General features: G+C 47.8%; 1 protein-coding gene across 1 annotated transcript in view; it reads right to left on the bottom strand.

Moving 5' to 3' along the window:
- Window positions 1-1,294: 1,294 nt before the first annotated feature.
- Window positions 1,295-13,930, bottom strand: part of LOC308308148 (rho GTPase-activating protein 20-like) — a gene marked incomplete at its 3' end in the record, with an annotated part of 57,415 nt that continues 44,779 nt past the window's right edge. The window contains 6 exon segments of the mRNA XM_080753513.1: window positions 1,295-1,726; window positions 2,133-2,358; window positions 3,344-3,767; window positions 4,464-4,830; window positions 5,429-5,937; window positions 7,871-7,985. Coding sequence (XP_080609639.1) covers window positions 1,295-1,726; window positions 2,133-2,358; window positions 3,344-3,767; window positions 4,464-4,830; window positions 5,429-5,937; window positions 7,871-7,985 — 2,073 coding nt within the window.

Genomic DNA, 13,930 nt, shown 5'->3' with positions numbered 1-13,930 from the left:
TGGTGCTTAACTTGCGGGCACACACACACACACACACACACACACACACACACACACACACACACACACACACACACACACACGCGCGCGCGCGCCCACACGCCCACACGCACACGGTGGCACACACACACACACACACATTTTGTGAATGCTTTTTTTCTTTCTTTCTTTTTTCTACCCCTAACCATTAAAGCTCACAATGTGGTGCACACTGAGCTTGTATATCAGCCAATTGTTTCTTTAGGATTTCTAGGAGAATTGGTCCTCACAAGTATTGTACACAATTATACATGCACGTAGGCACGCACGCATGCACGCACGCACACACACACACACACGTCTCTCTTTCTCTCTCTATCTCTCTCTCTCTTCGGCCCTGTTTTTGTCTCCCAAGTCACAGAGAACATCATAAAGCAGACCTTGTCCTCACATCCACGCGGTCACAGAGGACAAAGACATGAACAAATCATCATAATCAATAAATACCCAGCCTGTTATTTAACCTCCATTAAAGACACGCACACACACACACACACACGTACACACGCACAAACACGCATGCACGCACACACGCACGAAGACACACACACCCACAGAGACCACTCAGAAAACACGTACATAAAACATACAGTTTGGTTTTTGAAACGGGCACAAATGACATAAATTGCACTCTTCTATAAGACACTGGTCACATAAAGTACCAACCACTGTTCCAATTAGTTTCTCCCAGTTTATAAAGGAAGAAAGAAAATAGAAGAAAACGGTACAATGTCATTCCTTAAAAAAAAGGAGAAAAAAAAAAGAAAAAGGTGGGAAGTGGCCATTAACACGACACCACATAGCAAAACCCTGAGTGTTAACAACGAGGATTTTACCGTGCAACCAACGAGATGGCACAGAGAAAGTGTGACAATCCATAAAAATAAAAAAAACATACGTGGACCTTGACGTGGAACAAGACTAGCCTTGTATTAGCCAGACTGATAACGTGGATTCACTCACACGGTTCCTCCGCGGTATCGGTCTGGACTTCGGGCCATAAGGAGCGAGTATGAGGAATCAGAAAATGACCGGGTCAATCAGTGACTGTGTTACACTGCTCAGTTGAAACACAGTCGATGATTGGCCTGGTCATTTTCTGATTTCTCATATACTCGCTCCCTATGGGCCGAAGTCCAGACCGATACCGCGGAGGAACGCCTGAGTGACCACGTTATTCGTCTGGAAAATGCCAGGCTAGAACAAGACGGGAATAAAAAAAGTCTCTGGTGAGGCGGGGGGGCAAAAGTCTCCTTCACACGTACGACTCCTCGGCGAAAAACATCTGGTCAAAGTCGTCCCCCCGCGGGTCGCTGCAGCTCTGCCGGCTCTGCCACTCCCGCTTGCCCTGGACCAGGGCCAGCGCCACCTCCTGGCTCCGCCGCAGGCAGGCGTCCGCGTCCGCCCGCGTCCCCCCCTGCGCTGAGAAGTAGTCCCTGACGGCGCGCGTGGCGCCGGGGGACAGGCAGAAGCGCGCCTCCGCAGCGTGGCCGGGCTCCACGTCCGACACGCGGAGGCCGGCGTCCGGCCTGAGGGCCCTGTGGCCGCGCTGGTGCCTGTCCAGGGTGTGGCTGGGAGGGTGGGGCTGGGGGGTCACGGCGAGGAGCTGCTCGGAGGCGCGCCGCAGCAGGGCGAGGGTCCTCCTGCCCGGGTGGTCCTCGTCCCCGTCATCCTCGTCCGCGTAGGGCTGTAACCATCATGACCATGATCAGTGGCGATAAAACGTGCTCAAATGTTTAAGTAAAAGTATCAATACAAAAAAAAAAAGCATAAATAAAGACTAGATAAAAACTAAGCTGCGATGACCTGATAAAAATATACTGACACTTTCGTCAACAAGTAAAATCTAGACTAAAATGTCATGGAGGGACAGTCAGGGACTCGTGGAGAAGAGATCCAGTAGAACCAAAAGATGAGTCATTTAATGTTTGGTTGTGTGCAGGTCAGCATGTAATCATTTTATACTTTCACTTTTTTTCAAAAATACAGAAAATAGCCAACTAGAAAGATGCAAGTGTGATTGCCGTGACGAGGGTTACACTTGCAAATATAACTGCCATCATCTGCCATGTGATAATGGTAAGGGGTCCTACCAGGGGGTGGGACTTGGACCTCTGCAGCACCAGCGCGGTGGACTTCTGACCGTAGAACACGCCCTGCGGGGGCATCGCCCCGGACGGCCTCTGCGCGACCTCACTTCCTGCGGGAGCGTTGGCCGCGGCCGGCGCGGGGGGCCCGGGGGCGACGGGGGGCCCGTGGGCACAGGCCTGGTCGTGCAGCTGCCGCAGCTCTCGGACGGTCAGGGGTTTCTCTGTGCCCCTACATGGGAGATGACAGACAGTGTTTAAACATGGGTCCATAATGCAGTTGATCTGAATTACATTCCTGTATGCCTTTTATGCTTTGTAAACAAAATCATTATTATTATCATTAAATATTAAATTAATAGAACTAGCCCTTACCCGTTCAAAGATATGAGCTCCAAAATGATGTGCAGTGTGTGGGTTATGGGATGTGCACTGTGCCCACAGTATATGAGGGATGGCTACAGAGATACTGTGTACCGATCTGCATGATTTTTGGACAACATCTGTAACAGGGCCAGAACCCCCCCCCCCCCCCCCCCCCCGCCCGCCCGCCCGCCTGCACACACACACACCCCCCCCCCCCCCCCCCCGCGTGTGTGTGTGTGTGTGTGTGTGGGTTTGTGTGTGATTGTGCATGGCCTGAACAACAGCGCCCCTCCCTTAACATGTGTGGTCACAAAAGGTACTGTAGGCTAAATAGATATAGAAAAACCATAAAAATGCGAATATACAGCATACGATTTGTGAAAGTGACAAACGGGCTTCACAGTTATGTCAGGTGTGTTCATATGCTTATGGTGATGCGATTTCAGATCAATTGCTCCAGCCACTGAGGAGAAACGCTGGGACAGACAGACAGACAGACACTCACTCAGACATTCGCAAAATTATAGTATAGATGTCTCTGTCGGGTGTCCAAAAGCGTTACTTCTCAGGATTCAAATGCAAAAACATCAAACGCTTTGATCCTGCAGATCTAGATCTGCTAGTTTTGTATGACGCTGTAGTATGATCAAGTAGGGTTTTTTCTTTTATGAAAAAACACTAAATGTCAGAATAATATGGAGATTAGAGCGGCCCAACAGCAACAATAAATGTCATTTTTTGACAGATGAATTCATACAGCTGAATGGAAGCAATTCTGACGACGGAACTGCGATCATCTCTAAGTGACTGGGATCGGTCAATTGCGTTTCAACAGCCGTGACGGGGCCTACCTGTAGAAGGGCGAGCGAGCGCGCTGCAGCTGGAGAAGTGCTTGTTGGTAGGACGGCGGGCTGCTGGAGCGCCGCGGCCGGCGGCTCCGCTCCGCCCCCACCGCCACCGCCGCCACCGCCGGCGTTTCCTGAGCAACCGAGGCGGCGGGCCGCGCCCCGCCGAGTGGCGCCGCCCCCACGTCCTCCTCCGAGGGCTGCCGCAGCGACAGGCGGCGGTCGCTCTTGAGCCAGGTGTTGGGGTGGATGCCGTGCTGCTGGGAGGAGCTCTGCTGGGAGTGGGACCCCCGCGGGGGGTGGTGCCAGTTCAGAGCCAGTCCGTCCCGCTGCGGCGGGGAGCCTCTGGGGGACGTGGTCTGCGGCCGGGACCCCCCGGGAGGAGGAGGAGAGACGGGCGACGAGAGAGGGGCGGCCCCGGACCCTAAGCCTGACAATTACAATTCAGGCATTTAGCAGACGCTCTTAATCCAGAGCAATTTACAATAAGCAGTTTAATACATCAATAAATACATCAACAACAATACATCAAATGCATAGAACAGGGTTCCCACACATTTTTACCAATTAATTTCCCAATTTCCAGAATATTTAACCCAATATTGACTATATAACAATAATTCAGCTCAATAACAGGTCGCTTACTCCTATGCGCAATGCCCAAAGACAGGTAGTGTATGCCAGTGGTTCTCAACCTTTTCAGGCCGTGACCCCCGAAATAATCATGTTTTAACTGGGGACCCCCCACCCTGACGAGCACTAAGAGTTGAGGAATTTTGTATAACACGGTTCTATTGTGAAAATAGCAGATCTACATGCTCACAACTCCTCGCGTTGGGAGGCGTTGTGAGCATGTAGATTTTTTTCACAATTTCACAATTTTTGCCTCTAATATTTGACAATTTGGCCCATGTTTAATTTGTCATTTCAGAGATATTAACAAAATCAATAACCAAAGACAATGCATGGCTATTTTTTCCAGGACCTTCCAGGACCCTTGATAAATTCCAAAACTTTTCCAGTTTTCTAATTTCAAAATATTAGGAATTAGGAATATAGGAATTTCATGACCGTGGGAACCCTGATAGAAATATCAATCTAGAAAAAAATTAGGCAGACCACTCACCTAACGGGTGTTCCCTGGATGTTGAGAGCAGGGCAGGCGTCGTCGCTGACCCGGGAGGAGAGAGCGGCGAGAGAGGGGCGGGGGGCTCGGTGGACGGGAAGCCGGCATGCGTGGCATAGTCGGTGGAGTACTGGGAGAAGGCGGAGTCCAGGGAGCTGAGGGAGGAGCCTGTAGGCGAGGTGGCGGGCGAGGACAGCGAGCTGCAGCTGGCGTCCAGGCGCAGCGGGGCCGGCGGCCCGTGCTTGGACTTCCTGCGCCCGCCGCCGCCACCCTGGGCTTTGGCACCGCCCTTGTCGCCTCTGACTCCTCCCCCTGCATTGCCCCCGTCAATCATCTGCAGCCCGCTCAGCCCCTGCTCCAGGAAAACCTGGAAAAAAAGTAAAATGTAATGAGTAAAAGTATCAATACTGCAAGGCAGAAGAAACACCCTGTTACAAGGTAACAGTACAGAACACAACATTTTGATGCGTCGCGACACATTGTAGATCTGCAATTTTCAAATGGACGAAATGTACAGTATATAGGGCTGAAGTGGTACGTTTTGTAATAATAATCAAAATCTACAAAGTAACTAGTAACTAACGTTTTCAAATAAATGTAGTGGAGTAAAAGTACAATATTTTGATCCGAGATGGAGTAGAGGTAAAATAATTGGAATTGCAAAAAATCTTGAAAAATCGTGAAAATCTTGTGTGCAAATCTTGTGTGCAAATCTTTGAAAGTATATATTTCTAAAGCAGACATTTGTAATGCAAATCCTTCTTTTTCTTGGTCCCTGGAACCAAATATTTTCAAATGGGGGTCCGCGGTCAAATACATATAATTATAGGGGGTCTTTGACATGAAAAAGTTTGAGAACCACTGACCCAGAAAGATAGTTTTTTTCAGAAAACTGTTGGGATTTAGAATACTTTTTTTTAGGTATTTTCTAGGTCTAAATGCATTACGCTAATGTCGTTAGTTACCTCGTCTTCGTCGTCGTCCCCCTCCCCTTCCATGGCCGCGTCGTAGCTGGCCTTCCTCGGGGAGGCCAGCCGGCGCTTGTCGGCGCCCGCCTCCAGCAGCCCGGCGGCCCTGGGCGGCGGCGACTTGGCGAGGCTCAGGGCGGGCTCCGAGCTCCTCCTCAGCCTCCGCAGGGGGCCTCCCTGCGTCTGCTGCCCGTTGCCCGGCCGCTGCAGGCGCGCCGTGGGGGTGAACCTCCTGGCCCTGGCCAGCGGGGGCGGCAGGACCTCTGCGTCCTCGTCGTCGTCGGGGTCCTGGTCGCAGTCGCTCAGGGTGATGACCGAGTCGCGGCTGAGGCTGTCCGGCTTGTCTTTGTCGCGCAGCGGCGTGCCGCCGCCGCCGCCCAACACCAGGGGGCGCAGCAGCGGCGGCGGCTGCTGCTGGGGCTCCCGGAACGGAGACTCGGGCTCGTCGTTGAGCTCGTTCTCCAGGCTGTCGTAGGACGAGTCGTTCATCTGGAAGGACGAGGCGTCTGGAAGGGCGGGACGGAGGGGGAAAGGAGAAAGGCGGGGGACAGTGTTATCATGAGATGGTCCAGTGTTATCAAATGGTAAATGGTGCATTTCTACCACTTTTTGTGGTCACATGTTCATATACTGGATTCTGATTGGCTTAAAACAGTGGTAAATCAGAGAACAACCTTGAGTTGGCTCAAGGACCCCGCCCACCTAAATAATTCATGATTGTAACTAAAGATCCTTGCAAGTTACAACTGTGTTTTCTTTCATTTATATGGTAAAAGTGGTAGAAAAGCAATTTACCATTCGAGGTTGTGGGTTGTTGACAAAACAACAACCCACGACCTCGAATGGTAAATGGCTTACTTATATAGCGCCTTTATCCAAAGGCCTTTAACAGAGATTGTGCATTACATTCACCCTCACATAGACACATTCATACACTGATGGAGGAGGAAACCATGCAAGGCACCAACATGCTCATCGGGAGCAACTAGGGTGTTCAGAGTCTCGCTCAAGGACTCTTCGACGCTAACTCTGGGGGAGGCCGGGATCGAACTGGGAACCCTACCCCAAATCTACACGTTGTGAGCTTGTAGATCTGCTGCTCCCGGGCAAACGCCTAATCTCTCATTTGGGTCTCGAGCTAAAACAATTGGGAACCACTGCACTAGAACATTCCTGTGTTGCGCTAATGTGCGTCGTGCAGGGTACAGACGGCTGAATCAGACAGGAAAACTCCAATCTATTATAGCATCGTTGTCGAGTGAAAACCTTGTATAAGTTTCAAATTTGTACGTTCTTTCGTAAAGTAAAGCCCTGCTTCACCATACAAGGCGGTCGCACAAAAGTAGTGAAAACAGCAGATCTACAAGCACACAACGCCTCGTGTGCTTGTAGATCGGCTGTTTTCACTAGCTTAAATCATTTTTAAAATCATACAAATACAAACAAACGGTTTTGGACATACAAGGTTTCCATCCGACAACGACGATAGTTTGTCAATTTTGGGCATTTTTTTCAGGCGAGTGAAAGCCAAATGAATGAAGCAAACCCTCAGTTCATTGATCGGGACTGCGGGACACAAAGCACAAGGTGCAGCCCTGCGACATCACAGTCCCTGCCTGCGTTCCGGGGACTATTTATTTATATGATATTTGTAGAGTGGAGGACGGCCGTCTGGGCTCATGAATGAATGAATGAATGAATGTATGTGAGATTCACCGCTGTGTTAGCGTACCTCTAACCACCCACATTCAGTCAGGGTCAAACCACTGACCCCAATTATCAGACAGGACCTAAGTCACTCACGTACCGACACACAAAAACACCTTTCTATATGGGAATCACGCACGCACGCACGCACGCACGCACGCACGCACGCACGCACACACACAAACACACACAAACACACACACACACACTAGATATATACCAGACACAAATGCATGTGCTGCATACCCATGTTAAATAACATATTTATACATGTGCATGCATGCACAACAAACGTACACGTCCACAGTCATATCATGACAAATATGCATGCATGCATGCATGCACGCGCGTGCACACACACACACACACACACACACACACACACACACACACACACACACACACACACACATGCACATGCAGAGAGAACACAAAGCTCGCTAGTCAGTCTCAATAGGCCTTCTGACAATACAGACAGAAACAGTCTTTCCTCTCAGACCAACACAAACTCTGCTGTGACACAAGGAGCAGTTGTTTAGCTAGCGCCCGTGCGTGCGTGCATGCAGGCAGGCACACACGCACGCACGAGAGAGAGAACCCCCTAAACCTGTTTCAGTCTCTCCATCTCCAACGTTGGCTGTGCAGTATCTCTGAGGACCCCCTGCTGAAGACCCCTGGTCCACTATAAATAACGCTCCAGTCGGACACAGCAGCGGTCAGAGAAGTTCTTACCAGATCCATGGTCGGAGCTGCTGCTCTTCTGATTGAAGGCTCCAAACAGGGAGGTCACGTCCTCCCCCAGGACCCCCACACAGTTCTCTATGAGCGTCCGAACCAGCTCACACACCTGGAGAGAGATGGAGAGAGAGAGAGAGAGAGAGAGAGAGAGAGAGAGAGAGAGAGAGAGAGAGAGAGAGAGAGAGAGAGAGAGAGAGAGAGAGAGAGAGAGAGAAAGAGAGAGAGAGAGAGAGAGAGAGAGAGAAAGAGAGAGAGAGAGAGAGAGAGAGAGAGAGAGAGAGAGAGAGAGAGACACTCTGTTAACACTTTAGCCACCATTTACGTCAAACCGCGTTTTCAGATTCGCTACAGCACTTGGCCTCCATATATGCCAAAATGCGTTAAACGGTCTTTTTATGGGGCCGTATTCTCTACTACAGAGTTACTACAGGGGGTCCTCCAAATCTTTGAGTGATAGAAACTTTTCTTCTCCTTTTTATATTAACCACTTGAACCCTAGTGTCCATATTCTGAGAACTTTAGCCAAAAATAGCCGATCTACAAGCTCACAACGCCTCGCAGCTTTGGTGTAGAGGGGAAAAAGAGCAGATTAAGTACAGAGTGAAAGGTCAAGTTTATTAAGTATTGACGGTTCAAGTGGTTAAATATCTGAAAAGTAAACACAAATTGACATGAATCCAAAATACACTGATGATTGTGCTGTCAAACAATGAAACTATATGGAATCTATGAACAGGTTGTGGGGGTCCCTGCTTCATCTCTTTCTCAACTAAGGGGTCCTTGGCCTGAAAACGTTGAAGACCATACTGCTCTACTATCAGTCCCCTGTCAGCCACTACGGAGCTTCTGTCCATCCGTCCACACAAAGGCACCGTGAGAAGACGTGCGTGACAGCACACACTACCACACGTGCACGTTCACGCGGGCCCGCAGCGTTTGTCCCAGACATCAACACGCTACACGTGCACACGTGCGGCACGGTGCGTTCAGAGCCAGACATCAACACGCTACACGTGCACACGTGCGGCACGGTGCGTTCAGAGCCAAACATCAACAGCAGAGCCCCCACTCCTCCAACACCAACCGCTCCTGGACAATGTCCTGATAACATAATCAGTGACATCACCGTCCTCCGGGAACCACCCCGTTATCGGCTCTTTCAAACACGTGAACCGTGTGGCGTCCGGCGAAAACAGCCAATTCACAAGCTCATCGGGTGGTGCGTCGGCTTGTAGATCGGCTATTTTCGGCAAAGACATTTGCTATAGAGCAGTGGTTACCAAACCTTTTCGCTCAAGACCCAAAAGAGAAATTACGACGTTTGCCCAGGGACCCCCCCCCAAAAAATCTACAAGCTCAAACGCATCTCTTTTTTTTATACAGGGGTTGAAGTGGTTAATGTATGTTTTGTAACAAGAATCAAAGTCTACAAAGTAACTAGTAACTAAAGGTTTCAAATAAATGTAGTGGAGTAAAAGTACAATATTTGCCTCTGAGATGTAATGGAGTAGCTCATAAAAGTAGAGAAAATTGGAAATACCAAATACCTTAAAACTGTACACAAGTACAGCACTTGGGTAAATGTACTTAGTTGCTTTACACCACGGACACGCACACAGTGAAATCCGGAGTATTGATTCAACTCTTTTTACGGCGTCCATTTTTTTGGTTTGCTAAACTAGGCCAGTGGTTCTCAAAGTGGATTCCAGGGACTCCGTGGGTTCCTTTAGGGGGGTCTAAATTGACCCATACACGTCTGTAACTCTGACAGTGTACAAATGGAACCAAATGAACCCTCCCGGGTTCATTTGGTTCCATTTGGACACTGTCAGAGTTAAGGGGAGACCTTTTGAAATGTGAAAGTTTGAGAACCGCTGAACTAGGCCGCTCCGGGGGCCCGCAGAGTGACTCAGAGAGAGTTTCTAGAAGCGCGCTGGCCTCCTGGTAGATGTAGTGTAGTGTAGTGTAGTGTAGTGTAGATGTAGTGTAGTGTAGTGTAGTGTAGTGTAGTGTAGATGTAGTGTAGATGTAGTGTAGTGTAGTGTAGTGTAGATGTAGTGTAGTGTAGTGTAGTGTAGTGTAGTGTAGTGTAGATGTAGTGTAGTGTAGTGTAGTGTAGTGTAGTGTAGATGTAGTGTAGTGTAGTGTAGTGTAGTGTAGATGTAGTGTAGTGTAGTGTAGTGTAGTGTAGTGTAGATGTAGTGTAGATGTAGTGTAGTGTAGTGTAGTGTAGTGTAGTGTAGATGTAGTGTAGTGTAGTGTAGATGTAGTGTAGTGTAGTGTAGTGTAGATGTAGTGTAGTGTAGTGTAGTGTAGTGTAGTGTAGATGTAGTGTAGTGTAGTGTAGTGTAGTGTAGTGTAGTGTAGATGTAGTGTAGTGTAGTGTAGTGTAGTGTAGTGTAGTGTAGTGTAGTGTCCGGGAAGGACACGGCTGTGTTTAGAAATGTGTTGTTTTGGATGTCGCTGCCTGGCGGCGTACAGTGACGTGATGACGTGATGGAAATATGGAAGACACAAACACAAAGTGTGGGACCAGATGTTGTTTCTGTGTGTGTGTGTGTGTGTGTGTGTGTGTGTGTGTGTGTGTGTGTGTGTGTGTGTGCGTGTGCGTGTGCGTGTGTGTGTGTGTGTGTGTGTGTGTGTGTGCGTGTGTGTGCGTGCGTGCGTGTGTGTGCGTTCCAGAGGTGTTTGTGTTTACAATTCTCTATGTGTGTGTGTTTACAATTCTATGTTTGTGTGTATGTGTCTGTGTTTACAATTTTCCCTGTGCTTATGCATGTGTCTGTGCGTGTGTGTGTGTGTGTGTGTGTGTGTGTGTGTGTGTGTGTGTGTGTGTGTGTGTGTGTGTGTGTGTGTGTGCGCACGCACGTGCACGTGTGTGTGTGTGTGTATGTGTGTGAGTGCATGCATGAGATGTGCAACTAGAGTGTGTATGTATGTGTCTGAAATTCCTTGTGCATGTGTGTGTAGTGTTTCATGTCTGAAGTATTCCGTTTGTGTGAGAGATAAACCTGAGAGCACAGTCACACACACACACGCACACGCACACGCACGCGCACGTGCACGTGCGCACACACACACACACACACACACACACACACACACACAGCAGTGTCTGCTACTTGCGCGTCAACATTCATTACATCAGTGACTCAGTATTCAGAGGGCTGGAAGGACTGAATGCACCCAGTGTGTTGCTTTGAGAGTAAAGGAGAACTTCGTGTAAATCTAAAGTTAGTAGTAGTAGTAGTAGTAGTAATGTTTTTTTCCCCTCTATCAATTACTCGCACCGTAGAGACTTGAATTCATGTAGGCCTACCGTATGTATGCATATATATATTTTAGTTTTAGTCGCTTTCCTAAGCCAATCATTTCAAACTACAAAATCACTTCACTTGCATCTTCTGAAAAGCATTTCCCCGAATTAGAGTTAAGAAAGCTGCACGTCGGAAAGTCGGAACTCTCCAACAAAATGTCCGGTATTCGGAGACAGTATGGACAGGCCTTTAAGTTAAGGCATAAGAGCTGGTACTTCAAAATAAGACTATCAAAATACAGCCCAAAGAGTCTCCTTTGTGTCTCCTTCCGGATACTTATCATCAGATTATTGGTTTAGGATTAGGAATGCGACAAAAACTAAAAAATATCCATGAAATCTTAAGTCTCCATGGGGTGAACTACTCATTTAAGTTGACATAAAGTAAAGGAGAACATAGTACGAAGCTTAAAGGACCAGGTCACCTCTGGGACAACCAGATCTTATTTTAGTGTTGTTTGGGACACGATCAACACAATCCTAAGTACCTTTTTGTGTTCAATCTGTGTTTTTAGATATTTTAGTATTTCAGCATGCTACAACTGGTCAAAGCATGCCCTAAATGCAAAATGCATCATATGACCAGTTGTAGCATGCTACAAGCATGCTGAAATCCTAAAATATCTAAAAACACAGATTGAACACAAAAAAGTACTTAGGATTGTGTTGATCGTGTCCCAAACAACAATAAAATAAGATCTGGTTGTCCCAGAGATGACCTGGTCCTTTAAGTTTTAGTTAAAAGGTTGAGGCCTAAGCACAATATATATTCTGATAGTAGTCACTGCTATAGAGTGTTTGTTGGACAGAAGTCTCCCCGCCTCTCCATTAACAGGTGGGTTGGCAATCAGGAGAGAGTAACCATTAATCAGCTTCAGGTTTATGGGGTTCTTAAGTCTGACATCATTTTGTAGGCAGAGGAGAACTTTTGGGGCTAAAAGACCCCAGCGCCCATGAATCTTTTTACTATTTTTACTATTTACTAATTTGTCTTCTCTTTCTTTTTGATAGCAAAGTGGTAGAATTATACTTTAGTCGTTATTTTTTGTCTTGGCTCTGTTGAAATAGCGAGGGACACATACTGACAATAAATCTGCTTGGAGGTCTGACTCTTGTCTCTTGTGTTGTCACTTACAATCTGACTTGTTTACTCTGCATTCTGCGCTCTCTCTCTCTCTCTCTCTCTCTCTCTCTCTTTCCTGATTGGACAACACTGGTATCCCCCGAACTATTGCTACACCATCGTGTTGTCAGTCAACGTGCGGAGGAAGAGTTAAGTGGTTTGTCCTTCTACTCTGCCTGCAGCGTTGTGTGGAAACACAAACATGCTGGAACACCAACGGATGGTGTATCTGGGTCAAGGAGATTGTGTCTGTGTGTCTGTGTGTTTGTGTGTGTGTGTGTGTTTGTGTGTGTTACTATACTTGTGGGTATAGTAACACAAGTGTAGCAGGATGTGAACAGAAGACATTGTGAGGAGCATTTTCATGGTCCCCACAAAATCAACGGTTGTTTCACAGTCCAAAAGGATAACATTTTAGTGCTATACGTTCCAGGTCAGGGTTAGAATCAGGCACTTAAGAGCAGGGGTTTTCAAAGTGGGTGACGGGGCACCCTGGGGTGCCGCGACGGCAGTCCAGGGGTGCCGCGAGATCATTTGATAATATTTGGAATTTATTTGGATCATTTTAAACTTGAATTACTACGTTATTTTCAGTCAGTTCTAACCAAAATGGCTATTATCTCAATGTTTTCCTCGCAACATAATCACTAAAATATCATCACTGTCAGGTAGAAACCTCGTATCTCCAAGTTTCAAATGTGTACGTCTTTTGCCCCGCTTCATCATACAAGACTGTCGCACAAAACTAGTGAAAACAGCCGATCTACAAGCACACAACGCCTCGCGATTTTATAGATGATAAATACAAAACGAACGGTTTTGGAAATACAAGGTTTCCACCCGACAACGACGATATGCTATAAATATAAGGTGCTGGGAGTGAAAATGTAGGGGTGCCTCGGATTAAAACAATATTTATGGGGTGCCCTGAGACAAAAACGTTTGGGAACCTCTGACTTAGAGGTTAGGTTTAGGAGTTGGGGTTGGAGTTAAGACGGATATATGCTTAGTTGCGCGCCGAAAATAACACATGTAGGCTACAAAGCTCTAAACATGGTGCGGAGCAACTTGTTGTGAGCTTAATAAATCGGCTATGATCGGCTTTAGGGTTAGGGTTAAAATGATTTTATTTTTCAGTGGCATTCATAAAATTGCAGTCCTAAAGTGTTGATATCCTCACAAGTATATTAACACAAAGGTGTGTGTCGTGTGTGTGTGTGTGTGTGTGTGTCCGTGCGCGCGCGTGTGTGTGTGCGCGTGCGGCAACCTCTTCCTTCCACTGCTTGTTTTTCTCCGTTCTCCTCTCTCTCTCCTTCCTGTTTCACACTTTCACTTGACCCTTTCACCCCCCCCTCCCCCCTTCTCTTCCTCTTTGTATTCCTACTTTCTCCCCTTTGGACCCCCCCCCCCCCCCACCCCCACCCCCACCCCCCACACACACACACACACACACACACACACACACACACACACACACACACACACACACGAACACACACATCCAACCCTCACTCTTCTGCAGTGGTGGAAAAGGTACTTAGATGTTTTACGTAAGTGAAAGTATCAATACTGCAATCGCAACGTATTGTGAGCTTGTAGATCGGCTATTTTCAAA

Source organism: Nannobrachium achirus, assembly GCF_963921795.1.
Source record: "Nannobrachium achirus genome assembly, chromosome: 22".
Lineage (NCBI taxonomy): Eukaryota > Metazoa > Chordata > Actinopteri > Myctophiformes > Myctophidae > Nannobrachium > Nannobrachium achirus.
Note: the sequence above shows the minus strand (reverse complement) of the source record. Positions and strands in the feature narration are given on the sequence as shown.